This window comes from Saccostrea echinata, unplaced genomic scaffold (assembly GCF_033153115.1).
Source record: "Saccostrea echinata isolate AGI-Se365-2 ecotype Australia unplaced genomic scaffold, CSIRO_AGI_Sech_v1 ptg000075l, whole genome shotgun sequence".
NCBI lineage: Eukaryota > Metazoa > Mollusca > Bivalvia > Ostreida > Ostreidae > Saccostrea > Saccostrea echinata.
Genome location: NW_026889824.1, coordinates 260,208 through 274,361, shown reverse-complemented (window position 1 = coordinate 274,361; position 14,154 = coordinate 260,208). Strand labels below are relative to the sequence as shown.

The window sequence follows — 14,154 nt, the reverse complement described above, 5'->3', positions numbered from 1 at the left end:
TCTTGAAATATGTTCAAAACCAAGATAATTTGGTACAAAGCATTTTATTAATGATTCCCTCGCTCGTTTAATGATTCTACAAATATAAGTACTTGTTTTAACATTAAACAAGGTCTTTAACAAACTACTCGAAAGTCCTGTTCGAAGTTTTACAAGTAGTATACCAATTTCTGTTCTAACAGAGTATTTTCTAGTTCTCGGCTTTTCAACTTGCAAACAAAGAAAATTAAATTGACTGCGAGTAATACTGTTAGATTTAAAAAATCGTCATCGAGATCAAGATTTTCAAAGTCAATTCTAGAATTTTCATTTTTTAGTATCAGTTGCCGACAACGGGACAGGTGCTCTAAGAGATCAGCTGAAGACACAGATGCTGTAGCCCGTTTGAGACGAAACGAATATTTTTGAAAATCTGTTTTCTTGATGGTCTTACTGTCGGCAAAATGGCAGATACAAGCACGTGCATTGTCATGTAAAATTACATTATACCTTATGAAAATATCTGTTTGTGCAATTTGAGGGATTCTCTTTAAGACCTTCCTTTGCATACCACAAAGAGAACAAAACCTATGTGATTTTGTGCCTAAATAAAATGTTGTTATACTGACATGACCCTCATTTTTATTTGAACACTTTAATTGCCCCCTATGGTAGCTTCTGTCACAAATGCAGTCGTTCTCCAAGACTTTTCTGCCTAAAATACTAGAAAGATTTTCCCTGTGTTGTGCATTTTTTATTCCCTTCAAAACCCGGTGCCTACCAAAAGGAGCTCTCCTATTACAGCATGTACAATTGAATGTTTTCGGCATGTTGAGTGATACAAACAAAATGCCAAGTATAAACCCTGAAAACTCTCTAACCTATCTATATATTCCCAAAACTTACCTTAATCTAACAATACAAGAAAAAAAAATGGAAGGTGAATTTGAAAACACAAATATCTATATTTTAAAGAAGCAAATGTCTAATACTGAATATAAATAACAAATAATGAATATTTTAGCAATATATGGCAGTAGCAACAGTAATTGGCAGAAGAAAATAATTCGATGTTGATCGATTGAAAATGCAACAGTTTGATTTGATCGCTTTCGACGAAATGCTGTTCGGAGCTAAAACCACGTGATTTATTGATTTTTTTGTATTCACAAGTTACCTGAGTCTACAAATCATGTGGTAAATTGGAATATTAAACAGGTCACAGTGAGGTCAATGACATGTAAATACCCATGTACACTGAAGGAAACGACCGGTGTTTTCTACCTTTTTTCAATAAGTTTACCCCGAACGCAGGCTTGCCCAAACTTCTCCCTTGAATATGTTGAATTTCCTATACTTACACACCTTCTGTCCTTTGGAGAAATTTGGGCAACAATGCGCTCACCATGTATTAGGACTTTAAAAATCGGAGTAACTTTGAATATCAATGGAGATTCGTGAATTTCAGTGACCCCTCTTACGAAACACTGCTTCGTTCTTTATTTTTACTGACTTTTAATTCCTGTAATTTCGCAAAGTTGTGATTTAGACATAGAAGAATCGCATTATTATATTCAGGGGGCTATTTTCAATACTTTATTTTTGCGCAATTTACCGGGGGCCACGTTTTGTACACTAAGTGTAATTATTCTTTCATGGTTCCCCCATGAGGCCTGAGGAGTTGGGCTTAATATATCAAAATTAATGCAATCTTTAAAAAATCTTTACTCCTGGACAACAAGCTGTCAGAGTTTTGGCATGGTTTTAATAAGCATTAAGCCTTCTACCAAAATTTTGAAATTCATGGCCCAGGGTAAGGGGCTCTGGTGCTAGGGCAGGGCTATGTAGATGATATATGTGATATATATGTTCTTAGAAAATTCTCTTCCCTAGGGCAGGGCTATGTAGATGATATATATATGATATATATATTCTTAGAAAATTCTCTTCTCTTCTCCTGGGTATTAAACAAACTGACTAAGTATATATTTATGATGAGAAAGGCTGCCTCTGCCAAAATTGTGAATTTCATGGCCCCTGGGTCAGGGGTTCTGATGTTAGGGCGGGGCTCTATTGATTATATATTGAAAAAGCTTAATTTCTTTGAAAATATTCTTTTCTGGTTCTGGTTATGAAGCAAAGAAACTAGGCGTATAGTTATGGTGAGCAAGAGTGTTTCTTCCATAATAGTGAGTTTCATGGCCTCTGGGTCAAATGTTCTGGTGTAAGGGTGGGGTTCAATTGATAATATTGTGAAAATGCATTAATTCTATTAAATAGTCCTGTCTGCTCCATCGTGTTGAGCAGATAAACAAAGTGCACAGTTATGATGAACAAGGATGCTTCTTACAAAAGTTTTGAGCTCATCTCGACAAAGTCGAGATGAGCTTATGCTATGCCCTCGGCATGGGCGTTGGCATTAGAGTCTGTGTCCCAGTTAAAGTTTTAGGAGCAGGTCCATTCCCAAGTAACTGTAAGCCCTATCTTGACCAAACTTGCATGGATGATGCATGTAGGGATGGACATTACCACACTTGCTTCGGATGCTGGATCTGACCTAGATTTTTCAGATGAGTGACCAGGTTAAAGTTTTTTGAGTAGGTCCATTCCCAAGAAACTTTAAGCCCTACCTTGACCAAACTTGCATGGATGATGCATCTAGGGATGGACACCACCACACTTGCTTCAGATGCTGGATCCAACCTAGATTTTCCAGATGAGTGACCAGGTAAAGTTTTTGGAGCAGCCCATTCCCAAGTAACTATAAGCCCTACCTTGACCAAACTTGCATGGATGATGCATCTAGGGATGGACACTACCACACTTGCTTCGGATGCTGGATATGAGCTAGATTTTCCAGATGAGTGACCAGGTTAAAGTTTTTTGAGTAGGTCCATTCCCAAGTAACTATGAGCCCTTCCTTGACCAAACTTGCATGGATGATGCATCTAGGGATGGACACTACCACACTTGCATCAGATGCTGGATATGAGCTAGATTTTCCAGATGAGTGACCAGGTTAAAGTTTTGGAGCAGATCCATTCTTAAGTAACTATAAGCCCTACCTTGACCAAACTTGCATGGATGATGCATCTAGGAATGTACACTAACCAACCTGCTTCAGATGCTGGATCCAACCAAGATTTTCCTCATGAGTGAATTTTAGCCATATTTTAACCATGTATCTACGAATGGACACTTCCAGACTTGCTTTGGATTCTAAATCTGACCTACATTTTCCAGATGAGTGACTAGGGAATTTTTTTTTGGAGTAGCTATATAATATTATGGCATGTTATGATTAAACTTGCATAGATGGTGCATCTAAGGATGAAAACTTCCGGACTTGCCTTGTTGGAACTGACCAAAATTTTCTTGATTAGTTAACAAGATAAAAGTTTTTTGAGCAGGTCTATTTCCAAGTAACTATAAGTTGTACTTCAACCAAACTTGCATGGATATTGATCTTGGGATGTACACTAACTAGAAATAAAATATGATGTGAAATTTGCCTTACTTGTAGATAAAATTCGTCGAGGTGCACTTTGTAATCTTTGATTACCTATGTTTAAAACTTGTGGTCCCAGGGTCAGGGGTTCTGGTGTTTCTTCAGGAAGTGGGGGACTCTATATTGATAATATAGTGGAAATGTGTTAATTCTTTGAGAGTTTCAACTAAGTGCATAATTATGATGACAAGGGTACCTCTTCCAAATTTGTGAATTTCTTGACTTAGGTCATGGGTTCTGGTGTTAGGGTAGGGCTGTGTTGAATCTTTAGTGAAATGCATTGTGTCTGTGAAATTCTTCTCTGCTTCTGGGCATATTGGAGGCAAACAGAGTAAGTTTTAATAAGCAAGGGTATTTTTACCAGAGTTTTGAACATCTGGACCATTGGGTCAAGTGTTCAGGTCCTGGGCAGGGTCATGGGTTCTGGTAATTTGTATTCTACTGAGAGAAGTTATTCCCCTTTGCCATTCACTTTTGATAACTAATCTCTGTAAATAATGTAGTTGAAAGGTTAATAGAGGAAGAGAATTATGCAAGAATTTTTATTGTATAATACACAAAGTACTTTCTTAGTTTTTATGATCAGGTAGACTTGTAAATAATAGATAAATAACTTATCTTTTTAAATTTTCTTCAAAGACCAAGAGAGGCCAATGTGAGAGGTTATAATATGGGGTTAAAAATAGTACAGAATCTTTAAGAGTTTGTTAATAGTCTGCATGGTAATAGTGATACATGGCTGACAGATTAGAACTTAAGATAGAAACCCCCCCCCCCCCCCCCTTCCCCAGATCTGCACATGATCTTTTTTTTTCCTGAAGCAAGGGACACAAATTCTTTGAATTACCTTGTTCTCTGAATAAGCTTGTTGTTATCTATGTCTTTAACAGCATACATGGCACCCGAAGTGATCACAAGAAATGCATCTCAAGGTCATGGTAGAGCAGCTGACATTTGGAGCCTGGGATGTGTGGTAATAGAGATGTCAGCAGGGAAGGTAGGTTTGTGTATAAGAGGACTCTGCATCACAAAATTTCCTTTAGTTCTCTATGCTTATTTGCAGCAGCATTGTCAGGTACCATATATACTCATCTATAAGTCGGTTGGCCTATAAGTCAGTTGTATTTTTTAAGCTTAAATTAGAGAGATTGACCCACTAAAATACCAGTCTTTTTATAACTCACGTTTAATTGAATTTAAAGAGTTTTGGACCAAAGTTTAACTCCCAAAAAACTGACTTATAGGCGAGTGTATACGGTACAAGAAAATCACCCTGGGGACTGGTATTTGGACTTCCCTTGCAGAAAATCTGCTTATCTTTCCTCAGTACAATTTTAACATAAAAGCTACCATTAATGGTCCTTCCTTTGGATGTAGGTACATATCTGTAAATGTATTACTGGAGCTCTCTAGTAAAACAAAAACTTGTCTTAGACCTGTTTGGAGCTGTGGCTTCTTTTTGCAATGATAGGATGACAGATTCCTCTCTTGATTCCACATTTTATTATTGATCTTACATTTGGGCTATAAAGAGTGCACCCAAGTTTTGTCACCCATCATGCAGGTTTATCATACCCTCTTTTGTTAAAATGTTCATATTTTGATAGAACCTTGGCACATTTTACACATGATTTCTTATAGGCATCTGTAAGGAGATAATGCTCTCATTTGACAGAAATATTTTTGAGATTCATTTCATTTGTCAAAACTGTCAACTGTTGTGGTGATGAAATGTTTAGTGTCTTAGCAATTCCTTTCTGTGTAAATCTCGCATTTTCAGGTATTATGTTGCTCACAACATCAATAAATTTTGGTGACTCTACAGATCTAAATGAACGAGTTTGTCTGGGATCTTTTAACTCTTCCACTTTAAAATTTTGAATTTTCAAATCCACCTGCAGGAATTCCAGTCTGAAAGAAATACTACATGAAATGCTAGTCTTTCCAGATAACAAAACCATATCTTCATTATGGATTCTTTGGCAATTTTTGTTTTCACATAAGCCCTCGTTTTCATTTTCTTGACAGATACCATTTTTAAGCAGTTTTTAGCTCAGTGAAGTGACCATGCTTACTTTAAAAATGAATTTCTTTGCAAAGACAGTAGGAAAAAAACGTGATTTTTAGTGATAAGGAGTTCTTAATTAGAACTTTTTCAAATGTGAAAAAAAAAAAAACTGCTTCTGAATCAGCATTTATCATGAGAAACCGTATGTTGCATTACTTACTGAAATTATAGGTGTCACCATAAAAGAATGAATGTGGATATGTGTCATAATGACTAGTATATGACAGTGTCCTTGATATTGACTTAAAGAAGAAACACAGGCTTTTGTTTACTAAAATAACATGTTTATAGTGAACTTATGCATTGTTCTTAGATCCTCTCTAGAAAGAAGCCAATTATGGCTTTGTGTGAATATAAAGTGGTTTTGGCTTTCCATGGAGGTTTGCTTCAACCATGTATTACCAAACATATTTATAACAGAGAAACATAAAATGCTTTAATATTGGAGAAGGACAGATATTTTATAATGCAACACATAAAAATACTCAATACAGGTAACTCTTGATGGCTCGAACTTCGATCTCTCGAAGTTTTTGATGGCTCAAAGTGAGTCTCCAGTCCTGATTTTTGCCATGTATGTATTATCTATTGGAATTTAACCTGGAAACCTCGAAGTGGCTATGTCTTCGCAAGCGTTATGTTATTAACACCTTTATACCTGGACATTAAAATGGACCCAGGCATTAGACACGGGACCAGAGGAACAGGATGTTTATTCAGGTGACACTTGTACTCCAAGGTGTCAATTGACTGATAATTGATCATATTTTGCCTATCTGCTCATAAGATAATTAACATTGATTGTTTACGATAATTTGGAGATGCTGTGAAAAGTAGAAATTGATTATGAGGCAAGATACTAATTTTGAGTCTGTGTCAAATTATATGCAAAATAAAAATGCAGAAACTATGCATCAATGTCAATATTAGGACTTTTGCAGAACAGATACTTACAGAACTGATTTCGAATTTTGGTATTATTAAACATATAGAATGTTTATGCCACAACGCTATAAATTCATGTAACTAATGCGTAGTTTGATGTTCGTCTTACATAGAATAAATAAGTATTGATGATATACAATTTTTGCTTTATTCAGTTTTAAAAAATATTCACAATAAAAATGCAAAGAAGTTTTGTTGTTTAATTAAAATCATGTGTGTAAGATTAAGCACTTGAAATAAATGAAAACCATCACATCCGGTAAGACTAATTTTAAAACTGTCAATCAACCCGGAAAATTCCAGACTCTTGAAAACTCGAACGCTTGATCTCTCGAAGTTTTTCCTCGGTCCCGCAGACTTTGAGGTATTGAGAGTTACCTGTACAAAATAAATTATTATTAGATTTTGCCTGGTTGTCAGACTGTTATAGCTCATTAGTCAAAAATTTATTTTTGAATAATGTAGAGACCTTGGCATGAGCTGGAGAACAGTGCACAGATCATGTTCAAAGTTGGCATGGGAGGGAAACCCCAGATTCCTGAAAGTTTGAGTGCAGAGGGTAAAGATTTCCTGGTTCAGTGCTTTAAAAGTGATCCAACAGAGAGGAGTACTGCAGCAGAACTTTTAGATCATCCTTTTGTAAAGGTTTGTTCTGTGTCCTTCAAGTCTGGTCTGAGTCACTTGAGTAACCTATTCTTATTATTTGCTTCATCATGCAATATAAACTTTTAAATAATTTTATCTTTTATTATTAACTTAATTTTATAGTCTGTAGCATTTTAAGGTAACCCCCTCTACAGTAAAACACATTAGTGGATTGCCAGGGGTGAACAATTTTGATTTGTCATAATTTAAAAAAAAAAATATTATATTATGGCCTCAAGCAGAGCTCAAACATTATTTAGCCAGCATCCCATCGAAATCGCCACTGGAATTTACACAACCAAAGGTGTCAGTGGATGCATCCGCAAAAGAAAATACAATAACAACATATGAATTTCCTTGAAAATCCTCTCAGTGAATAATTTGAAAGTAAAATTGCATCAATTATATCTACAATTAATTCTGTTACAAAACACAGATACTCTGTTAATTTTCACACAAGAAAAATGTGACAGTTATTTTGGGTGAATTTCTAAGGAAAGCAGTGTGTCGAATGACATGAACAACAATTTGGAAGGATAACCATGTAAAAGAAACAATCCACTAGGTGGTAAATTAATCAATACCAATACTAGAAGACTAAATATATTGAATTTTATAATTTCAACCTTTTACAATTTTATAACCAATTTTATCATAAAAACCAAAGTTATTGACCTCTATTACTGTATTTCTCCATTTCCTACATTTTGTAGTATACGTAGTACCCCATACCACACTCAATCATAACTGGTATATGTAGTCGTAGAAGAGACATGGTTGTAGTTTTGATGCATCCACTAAAACAATATTTAGACATTGACAATTGGAATAATATTATATCATTAAATCTTTCATAGTTTTTAGCTCACCTGAGCTGAAGAACTCGTGAGCTTTTTTGATCACTCGTTGTCCGTCCGTCCATCTGTAAACTTTTCAAATTTCAACTTCTTTTCAAGAACCATTGGGCCAATTTTAAAGCATCCTTAAGTGCCCTTACAAAAGGGAGATAATCAAGAAAAAGACAGAAATAGGGTGGGGTCATTAAAAAAATCTTCTTCTTAAGAAACACTGAGCCAGAAAAGCTGAAACTTACTTGGAAGCTTCCTGAGATAGTGTAGATTCTAAATTGTTTAAATCCTGGCCCCCAGGGGAAGAGTGGGGCCACAATAGGGAATCAAAGTTTTTTTCATTGAAATATATAGGAAAAAACTTTGAAAATCTTCTCAAGTACCACTTGGCCAGAAAAGCTGAAACTTGAGTGGAAGCTGCTCGAGGTAGTGAAGATTCTAAATTGTTCATATCATGGCCCCTTGGTGTAGGGTGTGGCCACAACAGGGAATCTGAAACTTTTGTGGAGGCCTCCTGAGGTAGTGAAGATTCTAAATTGTTCATATCATTTCCTCGGGGGAAGGGTGGGGCTACAATAGTAGGAAAAAACTTTTAAAATCTTCTTCTCAAGTACTACTTGGCCAGAAAAGCTGAAATTTATGTGGGATCTTTCTGAAGTAGTGAAGATTCTAAATTGTTCAAATCAAGGCCTGCAGGGGTAGGATGGGGACACAATAGGAAATCATGGTTTTTTAGCTCTACTGGTCAGAGTTTTATCAACGGCAATATTGATTGTCTTTAAATTGCTGCAATTAATTATATGTGGCACAATAAAATTTCTGTCAATAAGAAAATTAAGGTTTCATATTAAATTGACTTATTATTTTTTTTTTCTCCTTATTTTCAAGGTCCAAGTTGAAGAACAAGATGGAGAGACTTGATAGTTCCATTGAAGATTTATACAGTTAATATTTTTTTTTTGACATTATATGCCATTCCTGTAGAAAATTAGCATAACCTTGAAGTTTGTTATATTGATTAATTGTTAATATTTGTTATACCTAAAAGGTATACACAAAAGAACACAATATTTTCTTGTTATTAAAAACAAGTATAAATATTCAGCAAGTTTTGAGTTCTGTTATATGATAAACCAAAGTTTAAAAATGGTTTGGATGAGGAACTGTGATCAGCAATTTTGAATTACTTCCAACCCCATCCAGTATTTCCCAGATGTCAGAAATACTATACAGTAAAACTCACAGAGAAGTCTTGGGAACTTAAGGATTTGCATTACTAACTTCTTAATTATACCCCACGCAACAAGTTGCGTGAGGTATAATGTTTTTGACCCGTCCGTCAGTCAGTCAGTCAGTCAGTCAGTCAGTGTGTCAGTCAGTCAGTCAGTCCGTCAGTCCTGTTTTTTTGTCAGCGCAACTCCTCATAAACCGCTGCACAGAATTTCGTCAAACTTTGCAGATATTTAGGACACAATGTGTAGATGTGCATATTACCAGGAAATTCCGATTCCTTTATTTTTTCTCGGAATTTCGGCACTTTTCAACTTAGATTTTTGGTCATATCTTGAATATGGAGATGAACAGTTTGTCAGCGCAACTCCTCATAAACCAATGCACAGAATTTGGTCAAACTTTGCAGATATTTAGCACACAATGTATAGATGTGCATATTACCAGGAAATTCCGATTCCTTTATATTTTCTTGGAATTTCGGCACTTTTCAACTTAGATTTTTGGCCATATCTTCAATATAAAGATGAACAGTTTGTCAGCACAACTCCTCTTAAACCGCTGCACAGAATTTGGTCAAACTTTGCAGATATTTAGAACACAATGTGTAGATGTGCATATTACCAGGAAATTCCGATTCCTTTATTTTTCTGGGAATTTCAGCACTTTTCAACTTAGATTTTTGGCCATATCTTGAATATAGAGATGAACAGTTTGTCAGTGCAACTCCTCTTAAACCGCTGCACAGAATTTGGTCAAACTTTGCAGATATTTAGCACACAATGTATAGATGTGCATATTACCAGGAAATTCCGATTCCTTTATATTTTCTGGGAATTTCGGCACTTTTCAACTTAGATTTTTGGCCATATCTTGAATATAAAGATGAACAGTTTGTCTGCGCAACTCCTCTTAAACCGCTGCTCAGAATTTGGTCAATCTCTGCAGATATTTAGTACACAGTGTGTAGATGTGCATATTACCAGGAAATTCTGATTCCATTATTTTTTCTGGGAATTTCGGCACTTTTCAACTTAGGTTTTTGGCCATATCTTGAATATAGAGATGAACAGTTTGTCAGCACAACTCCTCTTAAACCGCTGCACAGAATTTGGACAAACTTTGCAGATATTTAGTACACAGTGTGTAGATGTGCATATTACCAGGAAATTCCGATTCCATTATTTTTGCCTTAAGAGTTTTGCCTTTTATTGAAGAAACTTTCCAGCTAGGTAATAAGAAACTCCACTGGAATCAGCTTTTTATAATGAAATTCTATGTGAAATATTTTATGACCTTAAAAGACCCCTATTGATTTTGAGATCAAAATATTAATGGTTTAACACAAACACACACTCACACACACACCATCTTCGATAGTTCTCTCCCCCCCCCTCCCTTCAAATTGGTGTGCTTTGCCTTAAATAATTTCATAAGTACAGTATATAAACAGATTCATATGACTACATCATAATTTTGTTTCCATCAATTATTTAAATGTGTAAACTGTCATGTGTTGGACATGGACTTACACTCATTAACAAATCGAAATCACTGAGGAATTTAAATAACAGTTTGTCAGCATAATTCCGGCACTGAATTTCCTGAAACTTTGTAGGTATTTCAGAATAATGTATAGATTTGTATATTACCAAGAAATTTTGATTCCATTATTTATCTAGAAACTTCAGCCCAGTTAAATTTGTAACATACAAAGATTTTAATGTCCTTATATGCAAGAAGTTTTGATGTGATGATTTTTTGCAAGTAGTGCCCCTTTTTTGAATTATACTGTGTATTTAAAATGCACTGTGCCATTCATTACGTGTTGCATTGTCGAGTTTTGGGGAAGCGTGGGGTATGTGAGCTTGCTCACTTTTTCTTTCATTTGTTATGTCAATAACAATAAACCTATTGCTTTTAAAATGTAGAGATATGAGGATATTGACCTATATAAAATCCACTGTTGATTTTTGCTTGTCAATTAAAAATAAATATGTATTTGAACAAGCATTCTGAGAGTATTGCATTAGCAATACTAGTCCCCTACCGGCAAGTGTAATCTGGTTCCCGTTAAGAATTGAAAATGCCATAATTCCGTCAAAAATTAATGAAGCGGGACGAAATGCAAACTTGATCTATAACTAATCAAGGTAAAGCCACATACCAAAAATCAACTCAATATCTACAAGCGTTTAGAAGAAAATTGCGGAAAACCCGTAAAAATTGAAAAGGCCGTAATTCCGTCAAAAATCAATGAAGCGGAACGAAATGCAAACTTGATCTGTAACTCATCAAGATACACTCACATACCAAAAATCAGCTCAATATCTGCAAGCGTTTGTGGAAAAAAGTGCGGAAAACCAAGTGGGACAGACTGACAAACAGACAGACAGACAGACGGACGGACAGACTCAGAGGAAACCTATAGTCCCCTCCGGTTTCACCGGTAGGGGACTAATAAGATACATGTGAATATTCATTTAATGAATTTGTACATGTAGTTTATAGTTTACCTGAGCCAAAGGCTCAATTGAGCTTTCAAATCAAAAGGTGTCAAGCATCTGTTATGTGACTGTTGTCTTTAAACACATTTTCAACTTCTAAGAACCACTGACCAGAACTTGCCATAAAGAATCTTAAAATTTTGATGGCTTTCTTTTAAAAATCTCTTTCTCCAGAACCACTTGTCAAGAAAAGATGAAACTTATATAAATTCAGCATTACGTAATGTGGATTCAAAATTATACAACTTATGAATGCAATGGGTAGGGTGGGGACAAAATGGGTGGAGATTGTTTTATATACTAGGAATATATAGAAAAAAAAACTATAAAAATCTTCCCAAGATCAGCAAGGCCATGGTAAGCTTTTTTATACAGAAGAATTGACAGGTTTTTAGCTCACCTGAGCTGAAAGCTCAAGTGAGCTTTTCTGATTACCTGTTCTGATCACCTGTTGTCCATCTGTCCGTCCGTTAAACTTTCCTTATTTTCAACTTCTTCTCAAAAACAACGGGGCCAATTTGAACCAAAGTTGGTACAAAGCATCCTTAGGTAAAGGGAAGTTAAATTCTTAGAATGAATAGCCAAGCCCACTAACAAGGGGAGATAATCAAGAAAAGGCAGAAATAGAGTGGGATCATTAAAACATCTTCTTCTCAAGAACCATTTGGCTGGAAAAGCTGAAACTTAATTGGAAGCATCCTGGGGTAATGTAGATTCTAAATTGTAAAAATCATGACACCCGGGGATAGGGTGGGGCCACAGTAGGGAATCCATGTTTTATATTGAAATAAGAAAAGCTGAAACTTATGTGAAAGCATCCTGGAGTAGTTTAGATTTTTAGCTCACCTGAGCTGAAAGCTCAAGTGAGCTTTTCTGATCACCCTTCGTCTGTCCGTCCGTCTGTAAACTTTTCACATTTTCGACTTCTTCTCAAGAACCACTCAGCCAATTTTTACCAAACTTGGTACAAAGCATCCTTGGGTAAAGGGGAGTTAAAATGAAGGGCCAAGTCTTCTTCAAAGGGAAGATAAAAAAATACAAAAATTAAAAAATCTTCTTCTCAAGAACCACTGGGCCAGAAAGACTGAAACTTATGTGGAAGCATCCCTAGGTAGTGTAGATTCTAAATGGTTCAAATCATGACCCTCGGGGGTAGGGCGAGGCCATAATAGGGAATCCAAGTTTTACATTGAAATATGTAGTAAAAATCTTTTAAAATCTTCTCAAGAACCACTGGGCCAGAAAGGCTGAGACTTAGGTGGAAGCATCCTTGGGTAGTGTAGATTCTAAATTGTTCAAATCATGACCCCCGGGGATAGGGCGGGGCCACAATAGGGAATCCAAGTTTTATATTGAAATATGCAGAAATTTTTTTTAAAAATCTTCCTCTCAAGAACCATTGGGCCAGAAAGGCTGAAACTTACGTGGAAGCATCCTTGGGTAGTATAGATTCTAACTGTTTAATTCATGACCCCTGGGGGTAGGGTGGGGCCACAATAAGTACTATAAGTACTACAAGGGGGGTGGGAGAAATCCGGTGAAAAACAGTAAGGTCAAAGTTACTCAGGTGAGCACTGTGGTCCATGGGCCTCTTGTAAATTGTTAAAATCATGACCCCCTTAGGAAGGACGTGACCACAATAGGGAATCCAAATTTTACATTGAAATATATAAAAAAAAAATCTTCTCAAGAACCACTTGGCCAGAAAAGCTGAAACATACATGTATGTGGAAGCATCCTGGGGTAGTGTAGATTCTAAATTGTAAAAATCATGACCCCCCAGGGGTAGCGAGGGGCCACAGTAGGGAATCCATGTTTTATATTGAAATAAGAAAAGCTGAAATTTATGTGGAAGCATCCTGCAGTAGTTTAGATTTTTAGCTCTTCTGAGCCAAAGGCTCAAAGAGCTAATGCTATGGCCATTTGTGTGGTGTGTGTAAACTTTTTAGAATATGGGCCATAATTCAAGAACCCTTTTATTAAATTACTGTCAAATTTGTCACAGGGTATCTTTGGCCCAAGGGCTCCCATTTGTACTAAAACTAGGATTGTGACCCTTAAACAAGGGAAGATAATTAGGAAAATAGAAACAAAAGTACTGGTTGCTAAAAAATCTTTTTCTCAAGAACCACGGCGCAGATTATTGCCACTTGTACAAAAGGATGAGGATATGTTGTAGATTAAAATTTGCACAGGAATTTACCCTGGGGCAAAGGGCGTGGTCTCAAGATCACTTCAAAGTTGACCAAAAATTACATTTTATTAAAATGTTGATATTTTGCTTACTATAAGGACTAGGATCATCAAATCTTGTCAGTTGATGCATCTAAGGACCTCATATCGTTGACTCAAAAGTAGGTCACGGTGACCTACTTTTTAAATTTTGCGGCTATTCTTTTTCAAAATGATTTAGAGGCATATTTT

The 14,154-nt window shown here is 35.9% G+C and overlaps 1 protein-coding gene across 1 annotated transcript in view; it reads left to right on the top strand.

Moving 5' to 3' along the window:
• LOC133176376 (mitogen-activated protein kinase kinase kinase 4-like) overlaps window positions 1–9,101 on the top strand; it is a 204,342-nt gene extending 195,241 nt beyond the window's left edge. Inside the window, exons 22-24 of the mRNA XM_061311501.1 lie at window positions 4,378–4,484; window positions 6,966–7,145; window positions 8,882–9,101. Coding sequence (XP_061167485.1) covers window positions 4,378–4,484; window positions 6,966–7,145; window positions 8,882–8,914 — 320 coding nt within the window. The 3' untranslated portion in view covers window positions 8,915–9,101. The remainder of the gene's footprint in view (window positions 1–4,377; window positions 4,485–6,965; window positions 7,146–8,881) is intronic.
• The last annotated feature ends 5,053 nt before the right edge of the window (window positions 9,102–14,154 follow it).